The sequence below is a fragment of the Peromyscus maniculatus genome, chromosome X (genome assembly GCF_049852395.1).
Source record: "Peromyscus maniculatus bairdii isolate BWxNUB_F1_BW_parent chromosome X, HU_Pman_BW_mat_3.1, whole genome shotgun sequence".
Taxonomy (NCBI): Eukaryota; Metazoa; Chordata; class Mammalia; order Rodentia; family Cricetidae; genus Peromyscus; species Peromyscus maniculatus.
The window spans coordinates 100345515-100363985 of record NC_134875.1 but is presented as its reverse complement, the minus strand read 5'-3'; the positions used below and the strand labels follow the sequence as shown (position 1 = coordinate 100363985).

The 18471-nt window shown below is 35.9% G+C and overlaps 1 protein-coding gene across 11 annotated transcripts in view; it reads left to right on the top strand.

The window, feature by feature from the left end:
• Dmd (dystrophin) overlaps window positions 1-18471 on the top strand; it is a 2251111-nt gene that overhangs the window by 906131 nt on the left and 1326509 nt on the right. For all 11 annotated transcript variants that reach the window (XM_076562037.1, XM_076562042.1, XM_076562041.1 and 8 more), the window contains exon 21: window positions 6973-7153. In XM_076562037.1, the coding sequence (XP_076418152.1) occupies window positions 6973-7153 (181 nt within the window). The remainder of the gene's footprint in view (window positions 1-6972; window positions 7154-18471) is intronic.

Below are 18471 nucleotides of genomic sequence, written 5' to 3'. Positions count from 1 at the left end.
ACCAGGGAACTTCTACAGCTGATAAACTCCTTCAGTAAAGTGGCAGGATACAAGATCAACTCAAAAAAATCAGTAGCCCTCCTATGCACAAATGATAAAAGGGCTGAGAAAGAAGTCAGAGAAACATCACCCTTTACAATAGCCACAAATAATATAAAATACCTTGGGATAACACTAACTAAACAAGTGAAAGACCTTTTTGATAAGAACTTTAAATCTCTAAAGAAAGAAATTGAAGAAGATATCAGAAAATGGAAGGATCTCCCATGCTCATGGATAGGTAGGATTAACATAGTAAAAATGGCAATCTTACCAAAAGCAATCTACAGATTCAATGCAATCCCCATCAAAATCCCAACACAATTCTTCACAGACTTGGAAAGAAAAATACTCAACTTTATATGGAAAAACAAAAGACCCAGGATAGCTAAAAGAATCCTATACGATAAAGCAACCCTTGGAGGCATCACCATCCCGGACCTCAAACTCTACTATAGAGCTATAGTAATAAAAACAGCTTGGTACTGGTATAAAAACCGACATACGGACCAATGGAATCGAATTGAAGACCCTGACATTAATCCATGCACATATGAACACCTGGTTTTTGACAAAGAAGCCAAAACTATACAATGGAACAAAGAAAGTATCTTCAACAAATGGTGCTGGCATAACTGGATGTCAATATGTAAAAGATTACAAATAGATCCATATCTGTCACCATGCACAAAACTCAAGTCCAAGTGGATCAAAGACCTAAACATAAATCCAATTACACTAAACTTAATAGAAAAGAAGATAGGAAGCACTCTTGAACGCATTGGCACCGGAGACCATTTCCTAAATAAAACACCGACAGCACAGACCCTGAGCACAACCATTAATAAATGGGACCTCTCAAAACTGAGAAGCTTTTGCAGGGCAAAAGACACAGTCAATAAGACAAAAAGACACCCAACAGATTGGGAAAAGATCTTCACCAACCCCACATCTGACAGAGGATTGATCTCCACAATATATAAAGAACTCAAGAAACTAGACATCAAAGCACTGAACAGTCCAATTAAAAAATGGGCTAAAGAGCTAAACAGAGAATTCACAAAACAAGAACTACAAATGGCTGAAAGACATTTAAAGAAATGCTCAACATCCTTAATCATCGGAGAAATGCAAATCAAAACGACTCTGAGATACCACCTTACACCTGTTAGAATGGCTAAGATCAAAAACACCAATGACAACCAATGTTGGAGAGGATGTGGAGCAAAGGGAACACTCCTCCACTGTTGGTGGGAATGTAAACTTGTACAACCACTGTGGAAATCAGTATGGCGGTTTCTCAGAAAATTAGGAATCGAACTACCTCAAGACCCAGGCATCCCACTCTTGGGCATATACCCAAAGAATGCTGATACATACCATAAAGATACATGCTCAGCTATGTTCATAGCAGCACTATTTGTAATAGCCAGAACCTGGAAACAACCTAGATGCCCATCAACGGAAGAATGGATGAAAAAAATGTGGTACATATACACAATGGAGTACTACTCAGCAGAGAAAAACAATGAAAGCATGAAATTTGCAGGCAAATGGATGGAACTAGAAAAAATCATCCTGAGTGAGGTAACCCAAACCCAGAAAGACAGTCATGGTATGTAATCACTCATTGGTGGATTCTAGATATAAAATGAACAATCAGACCACAACCCATAGAACCATAGACGCTATATATATATAGCATGGAGATCCCTAGGACGACTGTGGCATATAATAAATTTCAGTTTTACTCAATTATTGAAAAAAAAATAGCCAAATGAATGGAAACACATGAACTATGACCCAAAGGCTGAGGGGCTCCCAGCTGGATCAGGCCCTCTGAATAGGTGAGACAGTTGATTGGCTTGATCAGTTTGGGAGGCATCTAGGCAGTGGGACCAAGTCCTGTGCTCATTCCATGAGTTGGCTGTTTGAAACCAGGAACTTATGCAGGGACGCTTGGCTTAGTCTGGGAGGAAGGGACTGGACCTGCCTGGACTGAGTCTACCAAGTTGATCACAGTCCTCAGGGGAGGACTTGTCCTGGAGGAGGTGGGAATGGAGGGTAGGCTGGGGGTAAGGGGAGGGCGTGGGAGGGGGGAGAATAGGGGAACCCATGGCTGATATGTAGAACTGAATGGTATTGTAAAATAAAAAATATATATCACACAAAAAAATAATAATAACTCAAAACTTAGAAAAAAAGCAAAAAAAAAAATAAAGCCTTATGATGTAGAATGGGTTAAAAAATCAATAAATGTAATGACATATATAAGACTGGACATTTTGAGTAGCAATATTTTACTAATGTTCTTGCTCTATAGCTAAAACCCAAAGAAAGACCAGATCAAGCCAAGCTATTCTCTCTTCTAAGATAGAATCAGTATAGAAATTGTGAATACACAGGAGAGAGTCAGAACCCTATAGTAAAGGCAGTCTTAAGAGTGAGCACAAGGCACCTGCATGGAAATAGAGCAAGAAAAATAAACAAGCAATTTTATCATCTTCTCTGCCTGAAGAATCTAGACAGGGCTCCCCACTGACTAGACTTAATTAGGAGGCAAAGAATAAGGAGGTGTGATCTGTAAATTCTCCTGGGTCATAAGAAGAGAATGAGCAAACAAGGTGGAACTGGAACTCAGGGTCCAAGTAAGAGATTAAAAGAGCTCATCTTCAAGTAATGAAAATTAAAAATTAATAGTAATGAAAAGAACTTGACACTGTCCCTGGGAAACAAGAAATTGATTAGAGGCTAGGTTAAAAGATATCACGAACATACCTTACTGATAGACTGTGATGTGTACATTTAGTATGAAGAGAGATTAATCTGTATACTTTCAACAAGAATGTTTTAAATGAAGGGTGAGTGGATACAGACAGCTGACAGTCTTGGTCTGGAAGAAAACATTATATTCAAACGATATTGGTAACTGTAAAGATGTTCTGAAACAAAAAGGGGATTTGATATATTTTTCTTTAATTTCTGTAAATGTACTAGGAAGTGAACAAACTCAGAAAAATATAGTTTTACACAGTGAATTTGAAACAGAAAGGCCTTTGCATTAATGGGCAAACACACAAACTGTAGGATTTCTTTGTTTAGATATAATTTGTATTTAGATACTGTAGCCCACAGCCTGTTTTCTATTTCTCTGAGAAACAGTTTACATGCAGTATTTTCTGCAACAAATTTATGATGAAGACAGTCGTCAGTCGTGTAATTACTAGGAATGGAAAAGACTGGATGACTTTTTTTATTTGAAGAAAGCATACACAACATAGTGAGATCCTTTCTTAAACAACCAATGTAGAGTTATGTCATCTTAACTCCATTCTTGAAATTTAGATGTATAAACAGACACCGAGGAGATATTATATATATATATATATATATATATATGTGTGTGTGTGTGTGTGTGTGTATGTATATATTTATTTATTTATTTATTTATATATGATCTATAATGTGACCAATAATGATAGTGTGTACATGAGCTAGCTTGCTGATAGAACAAATAGCACAGACTGGGTCATTTAATCATTGTGAATATATTCTCACTGTTCTGGAGGATTGAAATTGAAATCAATATCTATCAGAATTCATCTCTTGTAAGGACTCTATTAGTGCTTTGTAGCTGGCTGCCTACTTACTCACTGGGTATGTCTATGACCTTTCACAGTTTGTGTAAATGGACAAAATAGAAGAGTGAGAGAAACATTTCCTTCAATTTGTAAAGCAACCAGCACTATGAGATTAGGAATCTGCCTTGATAGCTTAATTAACTGTAACCTTTAGTGCCTACCCAAACCCCCTTTTCCGAATATACTTTCATTGAGTGTTAAGGCTTCAGCATATATATTTTGAGAAATCACAATTAAATTCAAAGCACTAAGTTCTAGGAAAGAGAGAGGAATGTTCATTGACACTGGTTTCATCGCATTTACCCAGAGTAGAGGAGATAGGTACTAGGCAAATGATTAAATAAAATAATGTAGAACTACCATGGAAATAAATGTTTTATACAATATTGGAGAACATCTAAAAGTAAAACATGACATGCACAGAAACCGGCAGGTAGCTTCTTTTATCGAAGAGCATTTGCATTGGGTATTTGGGATGATTTGATGTTAAATAAAAGAATAGTATACTCAGAAACATGGAGAAATAAAGACCACAAATGTAGAAGAAGGGCTATGATATGAGTATTAAAAACAGTGCAGTGGGTGAGTGGGCTGAGTAAGATGTATTAAGGCAGAAATATTGGACAGAACAGGGGCCTGAGAGTCATACCACAATCTTAGTCTTAATCTCATTCACAAATAGAAAACACAGACAGATCCATAGAATATTCTATCATTATGAAATTATTTGAAGTGAAAATATCTCTATATTACACTCACTAACAAAGTTCCTAATCCTGTCAGCACTATCCCATACTTCTATCTAAGCTCTTTGTCTTTCTGCCTGGCCTTTTGCTTCTAAATGATTTTATTAATTGGTTTATGTAAAATATTTAGTGGTGTAAGAATAATGTCGTTCACTGACAAGCTAAGATTATATTAGAGGCCTGACATTGGTGTTTGGTAATTGATTTTTTATCCATTTTATTTCTTTATTACCTTTAGATATTCTTAAATATTAGAATACAAATTTAGCTCATGCTCCAATATGTTAGAGGTGAGAGAGCCTTTTCAGATTTGTAAAAAACATGTTTACATTTTCTCAGATGGTGGAGGCTCCTATTTGGTGTTATATTATTTAAATGTACTTTTTTATTGTTCCTTCATATATTACATCCCAAACACAGTTTCCCCTCACTCTACTCCCACTAGTAAATATACATATTTTTAAAGAGGAAGCACATTCAGGGAAGAAATTTTACTCTGGGGGACCAAGAACACTAAGTTCTTCTATGAAAACAATGACTAATTGTTAACAAGTTTTTGAAGCTGAATAGTTCCTTTCAAAATGAATATTATATTTTCAGTCTTTAATTTCTGAATCAATTAGTTTGTCAGTAGCAAAGAGTCCTACTGTTAGAGCCACATAGCCACATTTTTCTCAAACTTATATTTATGTATTTGGAAATCAGAAGAAAAAAGTATTGCCCATTTATATTCTTGCCTTTATGAGAGATTATCTCAATCAATTCTCATAATATAGGATTCTCCAAATAACCATACACGCGTCCTAAACCAACAATTTATTTTGCCATTTTAGTATGATTTCCAGTAAGCTCAGATTTAAATTTAGTTCCTAATTGCTATAATTTTAAATTTCCTCTCCATTTAATTGGCTCATGATCCCATTTTTAATTTTAATTATCATGATTTTTGCATATTAAGTACTAAACAAACCCAAGTACTTTTGAAAGGTAGCATAGATATGAATTATAAGTAAGCAACCACGCTAAAAATGCACTGAAAAAGAATTTAAGAGTATTTGATTTGGTAAGTAATGTATATATAAATATGTATATGTATATATGTATATATGAAGCATAAACCAATTGTAACTTCACTTGAAATGAGACTAAAATATTTATATAGAAAACAATATGGCTGAAAGAATACAATGGAAATTCCAAATTTAAGAGTCATGTATATTTTTCAATATGCAATATTTAATCATGGAAAAAGAGAGGGTCACTGTGGCCCAAGCCCTAGAGACTATTAGCAGTTAACATTTGTTCTGGGTTGTGATGTCATTTTATTCAGGGCTGGAGCCACTGATAATTTACTTGCTTTGGTAAATAATTTCCCACCCCCCACTTTGGCAGGATATTCAAATTAAACTCAATGGGTCATATACAAAAGTAAGTCTTGAACTAGGAGGGGGGCTTGATAAGAAGAAGGATTCCATCAGCCTAACAAAAGGCATGAAAGATAGGAATGGTGGGGAGAAACTACTGAACAGTATTAAGAACTTGTATGAAACTGCCAAACAGTAAAAAAAATGCAAAACATAAAAAGAAAGTGACAAAGGAATTTCATTAGTATATTTTGTTTAGATGTATTAGTCAAACTACTATTAAAAGTTTAATCAATATTTTAAATGATAGTTTAATATATATATATATATATATATATATATATATATATATATATATATATATATCTTCTGTCTTCAAAATTCAGAGTTCATTTTCATCACATTAACATACCTTAATTTACACTACCAACATGCCAGTTTCTTAGTACTAAATTAAGCTAGAGAGTGCTATAGCGGACTTCAAAGTATTGTACATGTGATTTTTGTCATAGTACAATTGAATACAGGCTACATTGGAGATTGAAAGTGGGTACTATGCTATGAAAGTTTGTGACAAGAAAGTGGAAAACAATTTCTCTCATTAAAATGGGAGCAACTGACTAGCCAGAAAAGGAAATGAGGCTGGGTAAAATATAGAAAATTATAGGTGTAACCATATGTATTTGTACATACATAAATAAAATATAGTATAGGCACAGAATCTATACTGTATAGAGATTTACAAATTCATATATTCATGTAAATTCATATATGTATATTAACTACATGCAATCTATTTTGAACATATGAATTGAAAAAATTGTTATTCACTGAATGACCTTAGAATTTAAAACAAAGACAATTTTGAAATAAAAAAGTACTAAAGATAAACATCTTTATTTGATTTAATTTAGTGAAATTTTAAGTTGTTTTTATTTCTTAAGCATTGCAAACATGCACATTTGTGTGCTTTAATGTTCTAAATAATCATTCTGAAATTATGTTACATCATGATGATTCAAAATGAACAAGAACTATAGTATTCTCAAATTGATGACTTGTAATAGAGTATTTGACAAGGGGATTAACCTGATCTCATATTACAGGCTGTAAACAACTTTCTTTGTGACAATATAGTATATACAAATTCACGTATTTGTAATATTCTGAATTATGACTCAGGATGAAGTCAACAGGCTATCAGCTCTTCAGCCTCAAATTGAGCAGTTAAAAATCCAGAGCATATCCCTGAAAGAGAAAGGACAGGGGCCAATGTTCCTGGACGCAGACTTTGTGGCCTTTACAAATCATTTTAACTACATCTTTGCTGGTGTGCAGGCCAGAGAGAAGGAGCTACAGACAAGTAAGTAAAAATACTTTTAAAAGCTAACTTGAAATTTCTGAAATTGCTTACATGTGGGTAAAATATTAAGTACTAAAAAAAAAAAAAAACAAAAACAGGAATAATCACTATCAGTGGAAAATCCTCTTTCCATTAACAAATGACAAAATACTGATTTTGGACGAGAAAATGTATCTTTTCTTACTGTAACATTCCAAGGCCTTTGATTAAGAGCAAATAAATGTTTTGTATGGCTATATTTTCTCCATGGAGAGTTATAAATTCCAGAATCAGGAGTTTTGAACACTGTTGAAAACAAAGAGGCAGTTCAGCAGACTTTCACAAGATTCTTATTGTATAGGTGGAAAAATTTGTGCAGGTGTCTTCTGATGCTCTGTCAGATCATCTGAGAACTCTACACTTTGTGGAACTGAATTGCAAGATAGGACAAATTATTCTTTGAGCCATATTTTATTTTTGGAACTCAGTAATTACATACATCCTCTTTTTGTTGATATAATAGAAGATAAAAGTAGAAGAAACATGCAAATTTGTATCATGTGGCTAACAATTTTTCAATATGTCTCTTTATAAATTATTTCTGGACAATGTTAGTATATAGTATTTCCTTAAAATGTCTGTTCATTAATTTTAAGACAAAATTTCCTTAGAAAAGTAATATTATGAATATTCTTAAACAATACTAAATGAGGTTTTGATCTACCACACACATGCATTTATATGTTCTTGTGCACACAGAAAGTATTATAATGGATATTTAGGATTTAAACATATTTGTTTACTTTTAGTGAAATTTTAATTATTTGGAAACATTTTCTAACTGATCTCTGTAAATATTAAAAAAATTATTATTTCAAATATTTCTAGAATATTAGGATGTGAGTAAAGCTTTACTAGATCCCTGTTGATTAAATTAAATTAGGTTTACAATGTGTATTTCCTTTTCTTCTACTTTTTAAAAAAGTTTTTACTGCGGGGTTTTTCTTTTATGAAATCAGTCAGTACAACTTTAAAATGATATCACTGCCCTCTAGTGGATCGCAGTATACTTGCTGCTGAGCTTCCAAACTCTCAAATGAAAAAGATATTTTTAATACCCTAATTTCTCATTCATTTTAGCATCATTGTATTTTTTTGTGATGAAACACTTAAAATTTATTTAAAATCAAATAATTTTAGTGGATATTCTATAGCTGAACTTCTTCACTGGAAAGTTATTTTAATTCTTGTATGCCTATTAGGTTTGATCTTCAATTTAAACAAGTCTGTAATAGACATATTGATAGCTGAGTTTTTCCTATGTTACTCTAATGTAAATATTTAATATTCATTTTATTTGCATACTTATCATTGTAGCTATATAATCATCAGTGTGCACATGAACATTATTTATAAAACTTCCCAAATTTGTCTTTCCATACCTGAGTCCCAATCTCGTGTGGCCACTTGGGGTGGGTGGTAAAGAGTGGGTGGACAGGTGTCAACACGAATGGAGATGGGCTAGAAGGAAAGGCTAAAGGGGCAGAAGGAGAGCATTTTTTCCATCCTACTATTTTTATTGCATGATTTCTCCTACTTTTTACCCACTGTTTTGGAAAACTTGCATTGCTTTACAACTACTGAATCAAGGTGACTGTGGCCTCATAAAATGGATTTGGCAATATTCATTTTGTTTCTATTTTGTGAAATAATTTGAAGAGTATTAGTATTAGCTCTTCTTTTAAAGTCTGGTATAATTCTGTTCTGAAACTGTCTGGCCTTGGGCTTTATTATTATTATTATTATTTTGGTTGGGAGACTTTTAATAACTACTTCTATTTCAATGGGAGTTATACATCTATTTAAATTGTTTATCGGATACTGATTTAACTTTTATAGGTGGTATCTATCAAGAAATTTGTCCATGTCTTTTAGATTTTTCAATTTTGAGGCATATAGGTTTTAAAACTATGACAATAATTCTCTGGATTATTTCTCAGTGACTGTTGTAATGTCCCCTTTTCTGTTTCTGATGTGTTAATTTGTGTATTTGTCTATCCCGTTGATTTTCTCAAACAACCAACTCTTTGTTTCCTTAATTATTTGTATATGTTTATTGTTCAAGTTGTTTCTATTTCATTGATATCAGCCCTGAGTTAGATTATTTCCTCCTGTCTAGTCCACCTGGGTGAATTTGCTTCTTTTTGTTCTAGAGCTTTCTTTTGGGGAGTGGTTTGAGTGAACTTTATTGATGGTATTCAAGACAGCAGGGTTCCCTAAGCCCCTCCTGTTGTTCTGGGGGTCTGGGATGGAAAGTATGAGGGACATGCTCAGTGTCTGGGGCTGAGATGGGACAGGAACTGCTCAGCAGCCAAGGGTCTCTTTCTTCTTGTTTTTGCTGGGGTGGGTGTTCCAGGGCATTCTTCTTACTCCTTGGAGACCATGTAGGCCATGAGGTTCATCATCCTGTTGCTGTAACAGTATTCATTGAAGTACCGGGAAATGAGCTTCACAAAGTTGTCATTGAGAGCAATGCCAGCCCCAGCATTGAAGGTGGAAGAGTGGGGATCACTGTCAAAGTCAAAGGAGACACCCTGGTCCTTAGTGTAGCCCAGGATGCCCTTTAGCAGCCCTCTGATGCCTGCTTCACCACTTTCTTGATGTCATCACACTTGGCAGGTTTCTGCAGATGGCATGTCAGATCCACAGTAGACACATTGGGGGTAGGAACATGCCATGTCCGTGAGCTTCCTGTTCAGCTCGGGGATGACTTTGCCCACAGTCTTGGCAGCACTGATGGATGCAGGGATGATGTTCTGGGCAGCCCCACGGCCATCATGCCACAGCTTCCCAGAGGGGCCATTCCCAGAGGGGTGGCAGTGATGGCGTAGACTGTGGTCATGAGTCCTTCCACAATGCTAAAGTTGTCATGGATGACCTTGGCCAGGGGAGCTAAACAGTTGGTGGTACAGGAAGCATTGCTGACAATCTTGAGTGAATTGTCGTACTTCTCATGGTTCACACCCATTACAAACATGGGGGCATCAGCAGAAGGGGCAGAGATGATGACCCTTTTGGCTCCACCCTTCAAGTAGGCTCCAGCCTTCTCTATGGTGGTGGAGACACCAGTAGACTCCACAATATACTCGGCACCAGCCTCATCCCTCTTGCTGTTGGTGGGATCTTGCTCCTGGAAGATGGTGATGGCCTTCCCGTTGATGAAAAACTTCCCGTTCTCAGCTTTGACTGTTCCGTTGAACTTGCCATGGGTAGAGTCATACTGGAACATGTAGACCATGTAGTTGAGGTCAACGAAGGGATCGTTGATGACAACAATTTCAACTTTGCCAGACTGGAAGGCAGCCCTGAAAACCAGGCGTCCAATTTGGCCAAATCTGTCACTCCAACCATTGTGTCTCAGGAAGGAGTCTGGCACTGCACGAAAAGAGGAACACAGAGAGGAGCAAAGAATTCTAGAGCTTTCAAGTGTGCTATTAAGCCGCTAGTGTGAGATTTCTCCAAATACTTTATGAAGACATAATGCAATGAAATTTCCTCTTAGCACTGCTTTCATTGTATCCCGTGAATTGAGTATGCTGTACACTCATTTTTATTGAACTCTTGGAACTCTTTAATTTATTTATTTCTGCCTTGATGCAGTAGTCAATCAATAGAGAATTGTTCAGTTCCCATGAGTTTGTAAGCTTTTTGTTTCTCTTGTTGAAATGTAGCTTTGATCTATGATGCTCTAATAGGATGCAGGAGGTTATTTCAATTTTCTTTTATCTGTAGAGACTTACTTAGGGACTGAGTATGTGGTCAATTTTGGAGAATGTTCAGTGAGGTGCTGAGAAGAAAGTTTATTCTTTTATGTTTGAGTGGAATGTTCTATAGATATTTACTAGGTCCATTTGGGTCATGATGTTTGTGTGCTCCAGTATTTGTTTAGTTTTTGTCTGGATGATTTGTCCATTGGTGAAAGCAGGGTATTGTAGTCTCTCAATATCAATTTGTGATGGTCAATTTGTGATTTAAGCTGTTATAGTGTTTCCTTTACAAACATGAATGTCCTTTGTTTGGGGCATAGATACTGAGAACTGAGACATACTCTTGGTGTATTTTTCCTTTGATGAATATGAAGTGTCCTTCCCCACTTCTTTTGATTAATTTTTATATTGAAGTCCATTTTGTTATATATTAGAATAGCTACACCAGCTTGCTTCTTCTGGCCATTTGCTTGAAAAATCTTTTTCCATCCTTTTACTCTGAGGTAATATCTGTCTTTGGTGTTGAGGTATGTTTCTTATATGCAGCAGAAGGATGGATGCTGCTTTCATGTCCGTTCTGTTAGCCAGTGTCTTTTTATTGGAGAATTTATTTCATTGATATTTGGATACATCAATGACCCATGATTGTTCATTCATGTTATTTCCTTGTCATTGTTAGTGGTGGTAGTATGCTTTATGTGTTTGGGGTGTGTGTATGTGTGTGTGTGTGTGTGTGTGTGTGTGTGTGTGTGTGTGTTGTTTATGTTTCCCTTTGTTCAGTTTTGCTGGTATGAGATTTTTCATTTCCTTAGTTTTCATGGGTATAGTTAGAGTTTTTCTTCTAGTATCTTCTGTAGGGCTGGATTGGAGGATAATTATTTAAATTTGACTGTATTATAGAATTTTTTATCTCCATCTTTGGTGATTGAAATTTTTCTGGGTATAGTAGTCTGGTGTGGCATCTGTGGTCACATACAGTCTTTGCACATCTGTCCAGGCCCTTCAGGCTTTTAGGATCTCCATGGAGGAGTTGCTTGCAATTTTAATAGGTCTGTCTTTATATGTCATTTGGCCATTTTCTCTTGCCACTTTCAATATTTTTTCTTTTTTCTGTGTGTTTAGTGTTTTGATTAATATGTGGCAAGGGGTCTTTCTTTTCTGGTCCTCTCTACTTGGTCTCCTGTAACCTTCTTGTACCTTATAGACATGCCCTTCTTTAGATTAGGAAATTTTTTCTATGATTTTGTTAAAAGAATATTTTCTGGGCCTTTGAGCTGGGAATCTTCTCCTTCTCCTATTCCTATTATTATTAGGTTTGATCTTTCCATATTGTTCCAGATTTTCTTTATATTTTGTGCCAGGAATTTTTTTAGATTTAACATTTTCTTTGACCAATGTATCTATTTATTCTATCATGTCTTCAACACCTGAGATTCTGTCTTCCATCTCTTGTATTCTGTTGGTGATCCTTGTGTCTGTAATTCCTGTTCACTTATCTCTATTTTCCATTCCCACAATTCCCCTCAGTTTGTGTTTTTTTTATTACTTCTATTCCATTTTCATGTCTTGACCAGTTTTATTTGTTTCTTTCTACTGTTTGTTTATTCTTGGCTTTCTTGACATTACTTAAGGGATTCATTGATTTCTTCCAATTTTTTATTGCTTTTTCCTTAATTTATTTAAGGGATTTATTGATTTCCTCTTTAAGGACTTTTTCATCTTCATAAAGTTGGTTTTAAGGTTGTTTTCTTGTGCTTCAGCTGTGTTGGAATATTCAGGGCTTTCTTAGTGGGGTGGCTGGGCTCGTCTAGTGACAAATATATGTAGCCCTGGATATTGTTGTTTTTGTTCTTATGCTGAAGTTTAGGTGTCTGGATTTTGAGTCATTATAGGTTTCTGTACTGGTTTCTGGGTTTGTCTTTGTTGTACGCGTGCTTTCTTCTGTAGTTTATATTTCATGTCTGGTCTTCTATCTGCCATAGCCTGTGCTTAAGAAGAGGATTTCTACCGCAGCTGGGGGCTGGACTTCTGATGGCCTGGATGGCCTCTGGTCCAGCAGGGGTTTGCTGCCCAAGTTTGAGGCTGGAGTTCCAGCTATTTGTATGGTCTCTGATCTGACCAGTGATCTTCTGTGTTTCAGGATGCTAGCCTGGCTTCTGGTGGGATAAAAGGCTTCTGGGTGGTTTTCAGGGAGCTGACCTAGTCTTTGGGTTTCAAGATGCTGGTCTGGCCTCTCATGAGGAGAAGTCTTCCTTCAGAGGTGTGGGCAGGAATATGGTAATGAGAAAAAATAAGGCAGTTGGAGTTATGCTGGGCTAATGTGGGTGAGATGGGGGACAATTTTACTTTGAGTTCAGGTGCTGGTGCAGTAGGAGGCTTCTTCCAGTGGTATAATCGAGGATAAGGTGACAAGGAGAGAAGCGACAGGTGGGGTTATGTTGGACAGGCATGGGTAGGGAGAAAGGGAGGTCTTACCTGGTTTTCAGGATGGTGGCTTGACCTCTGGTGGGTTAGCAGGCTTCAGCCAGAGGTTGGGCTGGGATATGGTGACAAGAAGAGGAAAGGAAGTTGGGGTTCTGCTGGGTGGCTGCAGGCAGTGCTTGGATTGTGTGATGGTGGCTTACCTCATTCAGGGAGCTGGCCTGTCTTCTGATGGGGTAGAAGGCTTCCACCAGAGATGTGAGCCAGGATATAATGACTGAATCAAATGTGAAATATACTGTAATAGAAAAACATATGAAATTAAATCACATTGCAAACAAATTTGTTAACTGCTGTTGTTTAAGTGTTTGCTCTTCCACCTATAATGACATAATCACCTACAATCACAAATGAATCATTGGTCACTGATTCATTTACTAATAAAGAATTATAAAGTCATGGTGTATGCCACAGAAATGTTCATCCCTAATACTAGATAAGCAATGAAGAATAGTATTTATATACTTGTTAAACTTTGAAAATTAGATCATTGAAAACAAATCTGAATAATACTATCAAAGGTTATAATAATCTAGGAGTTAGGAAATATGATGTTTGAGAGATGTTTTTGGACATAACCTATAGGATAACCAAGTGACCTCTGTGCACTAAATTAGAGACAGAGTTTTAAGAAGAACAGAATGTAGGAAATCTGCACAAAGTTTAAGAAGAGGTTTGGCTTGTCTAGGAGATAGAAAAGAAACAAACAAGACTGTAATCTAGCATATTACAAAATGGTGAGGGCAAGATTAGTATAGCATTTGCAGTGCTCATAAGTACATGGTAAAATATTTAGTATAGTTGAAATGTTTAAAAGCATTTACGTTAAGTGAATTTAGTAATCATATTAATATTTCTGGAAAATAAGACCTCTGCTCATATTTAAGATAATAAGTGGAATATGAGTTCAGAGAAAGAGGAAGGAAGGTCGAAATATTAGCCATTCCAGGTGAAATCCCATTGGACTAGGCTTATGACAGGGATAACAGTGAAGATTAGATAGAGCCTTTGAAGAAGTTATGTTGGAGATACAGGATCATTAACATTACAGGGAATGACAATTCACTTTTCCAGAGACAGCATAATAAATTTTTATGATAGCTACTAAACACTCTCCATGGCCATATACTCAATGCTATAGGCTTGTTCCTAACATTTCCATATTATGACACTGAATTAGAAATGAAGTATAGTGAATTCTTCCAGCTCCAAATTAGAAGATTTATCTAACTTACTTTCTGAAAGTTTTATTATCTTACTTTAATATATCTTGATAAAAGACTTTTTCCTTTTGTTTCTTCTTTTCTTCCAATCAACTTACCTAGCCACCTACTATGATCTATTAATATATAGATAAGATGTTAGCTTAGCATTAGGTAATGCGTGTCATTTTAAAATTTAATTAGTTACAATATACCATTCTCACTTTAACTTATTGCTTTGAGTTGTTCCATATTATATCAAATATGAAAGTTTGTACTTCTCATTTATCAAATGCACTAATTTTTTGCTTCTAAATATATCTTTTTTAGCTGAATAAAACCATCATTAATAAATATACTGTACAGGATAATATTTCAACCCTGTACATAATATCTAACTAGATCAGTGTAATTTACAGATCTATCACCTTTTTGGAGAAACATATAATTTTTTCTGATTATCAATTTATTTGATATTAATTTTATTTTTAAGTATACAAATTTATGTAGTACATTGTGAGAATTTAATAATTCAGCACATATATTTGATACACAATGATCAAACTGGAACCAAGCCTGGTTAGTGAGAAATAGGTATAATTTAATATTCCTGCACAGTGAAACTAATGTCAAGTTTTTCTTTAACATGCTGTCTTAGTTAGGGTTTCTGTTGCTGTGAAGAGACACTATGACCACAGCAACTCATATACAGGAAGAACATTTAATTGGGGTGGCTTGAATTTCCAGAGCTTTAGTCCATTATCATCGTGGTACGACATGGTGGCATGCAGGCAAACATGATGTGGGAGAAGGAGTTGAGAGTGCTGCATCTTGACCCACAGACAACATGAAGTGGTCTGCAACACTGGGTATAGCTTGAGGAGATATAAGACCTCAAAGCCTCTCCACACAGCACTTCCTTCAACAAGGTCACACATCAACAAAGGCACACCTCCTAGTAGCGCCGTCACCTATGAGCTTACAGGAGCCATTTTCTTTCAAACCAACATATTCTACTCAATGCCCCCATAAACTTGTAGCCATATCATAATGCAAAATACATTTAGTCCACCTTCAAAAATTCGCAGTCTATTACAGTCTCAACAATGTTTAAAATCCAAAATTCCAAGCCTCTTCTGAGATCCATACAATTTCTTAACTGTAACACCCTATAAAATTAAAATAAAAAGCAGATCACATACTTCCAACATATAATGACACCATACCAAAATGTAGGAAACGGAGCATAGTGAGGAAATACTGGAGCAAAGCAATATTGAAAATCAGCTTGGCAAACTCCCAAGTCTGCATCTCCATTTCTGATGTCAAAGCATTCTTCAGATCTCCAACTCCTTCCAGCTTGGTTGTCTGAAACACACTTCATTCTCTTAGGCTGGTTCCACTCCCTGGTAGCAGCTCTCCTCAACAGGTATCACATGGCTCTGGCATCTCCAACATTTTGGAGTCTGCAAGGCAATACAGGATTCAAATTCACAGCTCACACAATGACCTCTTTAGGCTTCTTTTCAAGGACACACCTGATACATGCCTGGCACCAGCAGCCTTCCTTAGTTGCTGAGGAAGGTTCCATAATGCCTTTCTTCTATCCTGGACTCTAAATCCAGAACCACATTGGTAAATCTGCCAAGTTCTGCTGCTTGCTGTTGCTGGAACATGGCCCCCTTGTTCAATTACATTTTCACCAGCTTTCTGGTTTTGATGGTTTTCTTCACTGCCTAAGTTTTGCTGTTCTGGAACTTACTCTATAAACCGTGCTTCCCTCAAACTTAAAGATGCACTAGTCTCTGCATTCTGAGTGCTTGGATTAAAGCCATACACCACCACATTCAGTTCTAAACTGTTCTTTAATTGCTTTTCATAAGTTGGAAACTTCACTTGGTGATATCTTGCTCTGAGATCACAACTCTGTTTATTTCATTTCTTAATCTGTTTATCTTCTTGAGCACAGGACTTAGCTCCATTCTACTTCCTCATGCTCCTTTTCTCTTCATATTGTACATTTTGTATTTTTCTTGCTCAACTTGTTCCTTTTCATTGTAAATCTTCATTGGAATTACCACTAATAAGCACATGGCAGAGTCTAAATTAGGCTGTTTTGAGATTTCCTCTGCCATTGGAATTAATCCAAAACTCTTTACTTTGGCCTCAACGGACTTTTCAGACAAGGACAAAAAAGCAATCACATTCTTCACCCAAATATCACAAGATTAGGTCACACACTAACATTCTTTTCATCTGAAACTTCTTGATCCAGGCAGCTACAGTTGAAATCACTCAGCACCACTGTTTTCCATGTTCCTAGGAGGATGGCCCATTAGGCAGCACTTGAAGTGTTCAACTGCTTTTGTAACCCACAGTCCCAAGATACATATTCCTTCAAACAAAAGCATGATCAGGCCTATCACAATATCCCAGGCCCAGGTACCAACTTCTTTTCTATTTAGGGTATCTATGGCTATGAAGAGACACCATGACCACAGAAACTCTTATAAAGGAAAACATTCAATTGGGTGGCTTACAGTTTCAGAGGTTTAACCCAGTGTTCTACATGGCGGGTCATGGCAGTACATGGTAGCAAGAAGGCAGAAATGGTGCTGGGGAATGAGCTGAGAGTAGAGAAGAAGCTACATATTGCCCCATAAGGTGAGAGTTAGTGAACTGAGACAATGGGTGTGGTTTGAACATATATGAGACCTCAAAACCTGCCTTTACAGTGACACACTTCCTCCAACAAGACCATAACTACTCCAACAAGGCCACACCTCCTAATAATGCTACTACCTATGAGCTTATGGGAATCAATTATGTTCAAATCACCACACATACCCTAAATATTTTACCAAAGTTTGTATAATAGTTTATTTTTACCTCAATTACAAAATGTCTATCGCAGTAACAACTGAGGAGAATTATCTAATACTCAGTATTGTTTAGATGGACTCATAAATATAGAACACATTCATCTAATTTGGTATCACTTCCTTTGTTTCTACCTATTACATTTTTTATTCTGATATACATTCTAGAATGAGGTAGAAATGAACCCTTAAATGCAATCTCTATATGATTCAGGCTAAACACGCTTGTGCATTTTCTTTTTTCATGTGTTGAAATTTATATATGCCTGTGCAACTATATTTCTGTATGTCTGTAAATGTATACAAAATATATTGGTGTTTGGATAGGAATCTGCTTCTGACAATTTTAATTTAATAAAGGAACATAAATTTACTTATTCTACCATTTCTCAGGATTATTCCATTTATTACATTCCTTGTGGAACAAAAGTTGTCTGTTAATATATATATATATATATATATATATATATATATATATATATATATATCTTGATAGTCGTTCTTTCACCTCATTTTAGTCTGTTCACATAATTGTCTACAGGGAAGCCTCTTGATTACTACCAGTTCTCTTGATATGTTATTTAATTTGTGCTGATGTACCACATATTATTCTATCATGGAGAGGCTCTTATATAGAAAAAAGTTTTGTTTAGTAAAAATATAATACTTATTAATGAAGTACTAAATAAAACAAAAATTTTCTTCTCTTGCCTTCTCATAAAAACCCCTCTTCTCCTCAACCATTATACTTTTGAGATCATGTCTACCCCTCTACCCTATCCCCACCGCATGCACCATTCCCTATTCTCTCCTCAACCATCATACTCTTAACATCACTTGTCTGTCCCTCTTCCCTCCCCCACCACCATTCCCGGTTCTTGCCACTGAGATGACATTTACTCCACATTCTTTCTCAAATTGGCTGTTTCCTTTAGTCTGGCAGAGTGAATACCTCAGAGAGCATTGAGGATAAGAGAAGTAGACATTAGGGTATTTTTTCTTATTCTCTA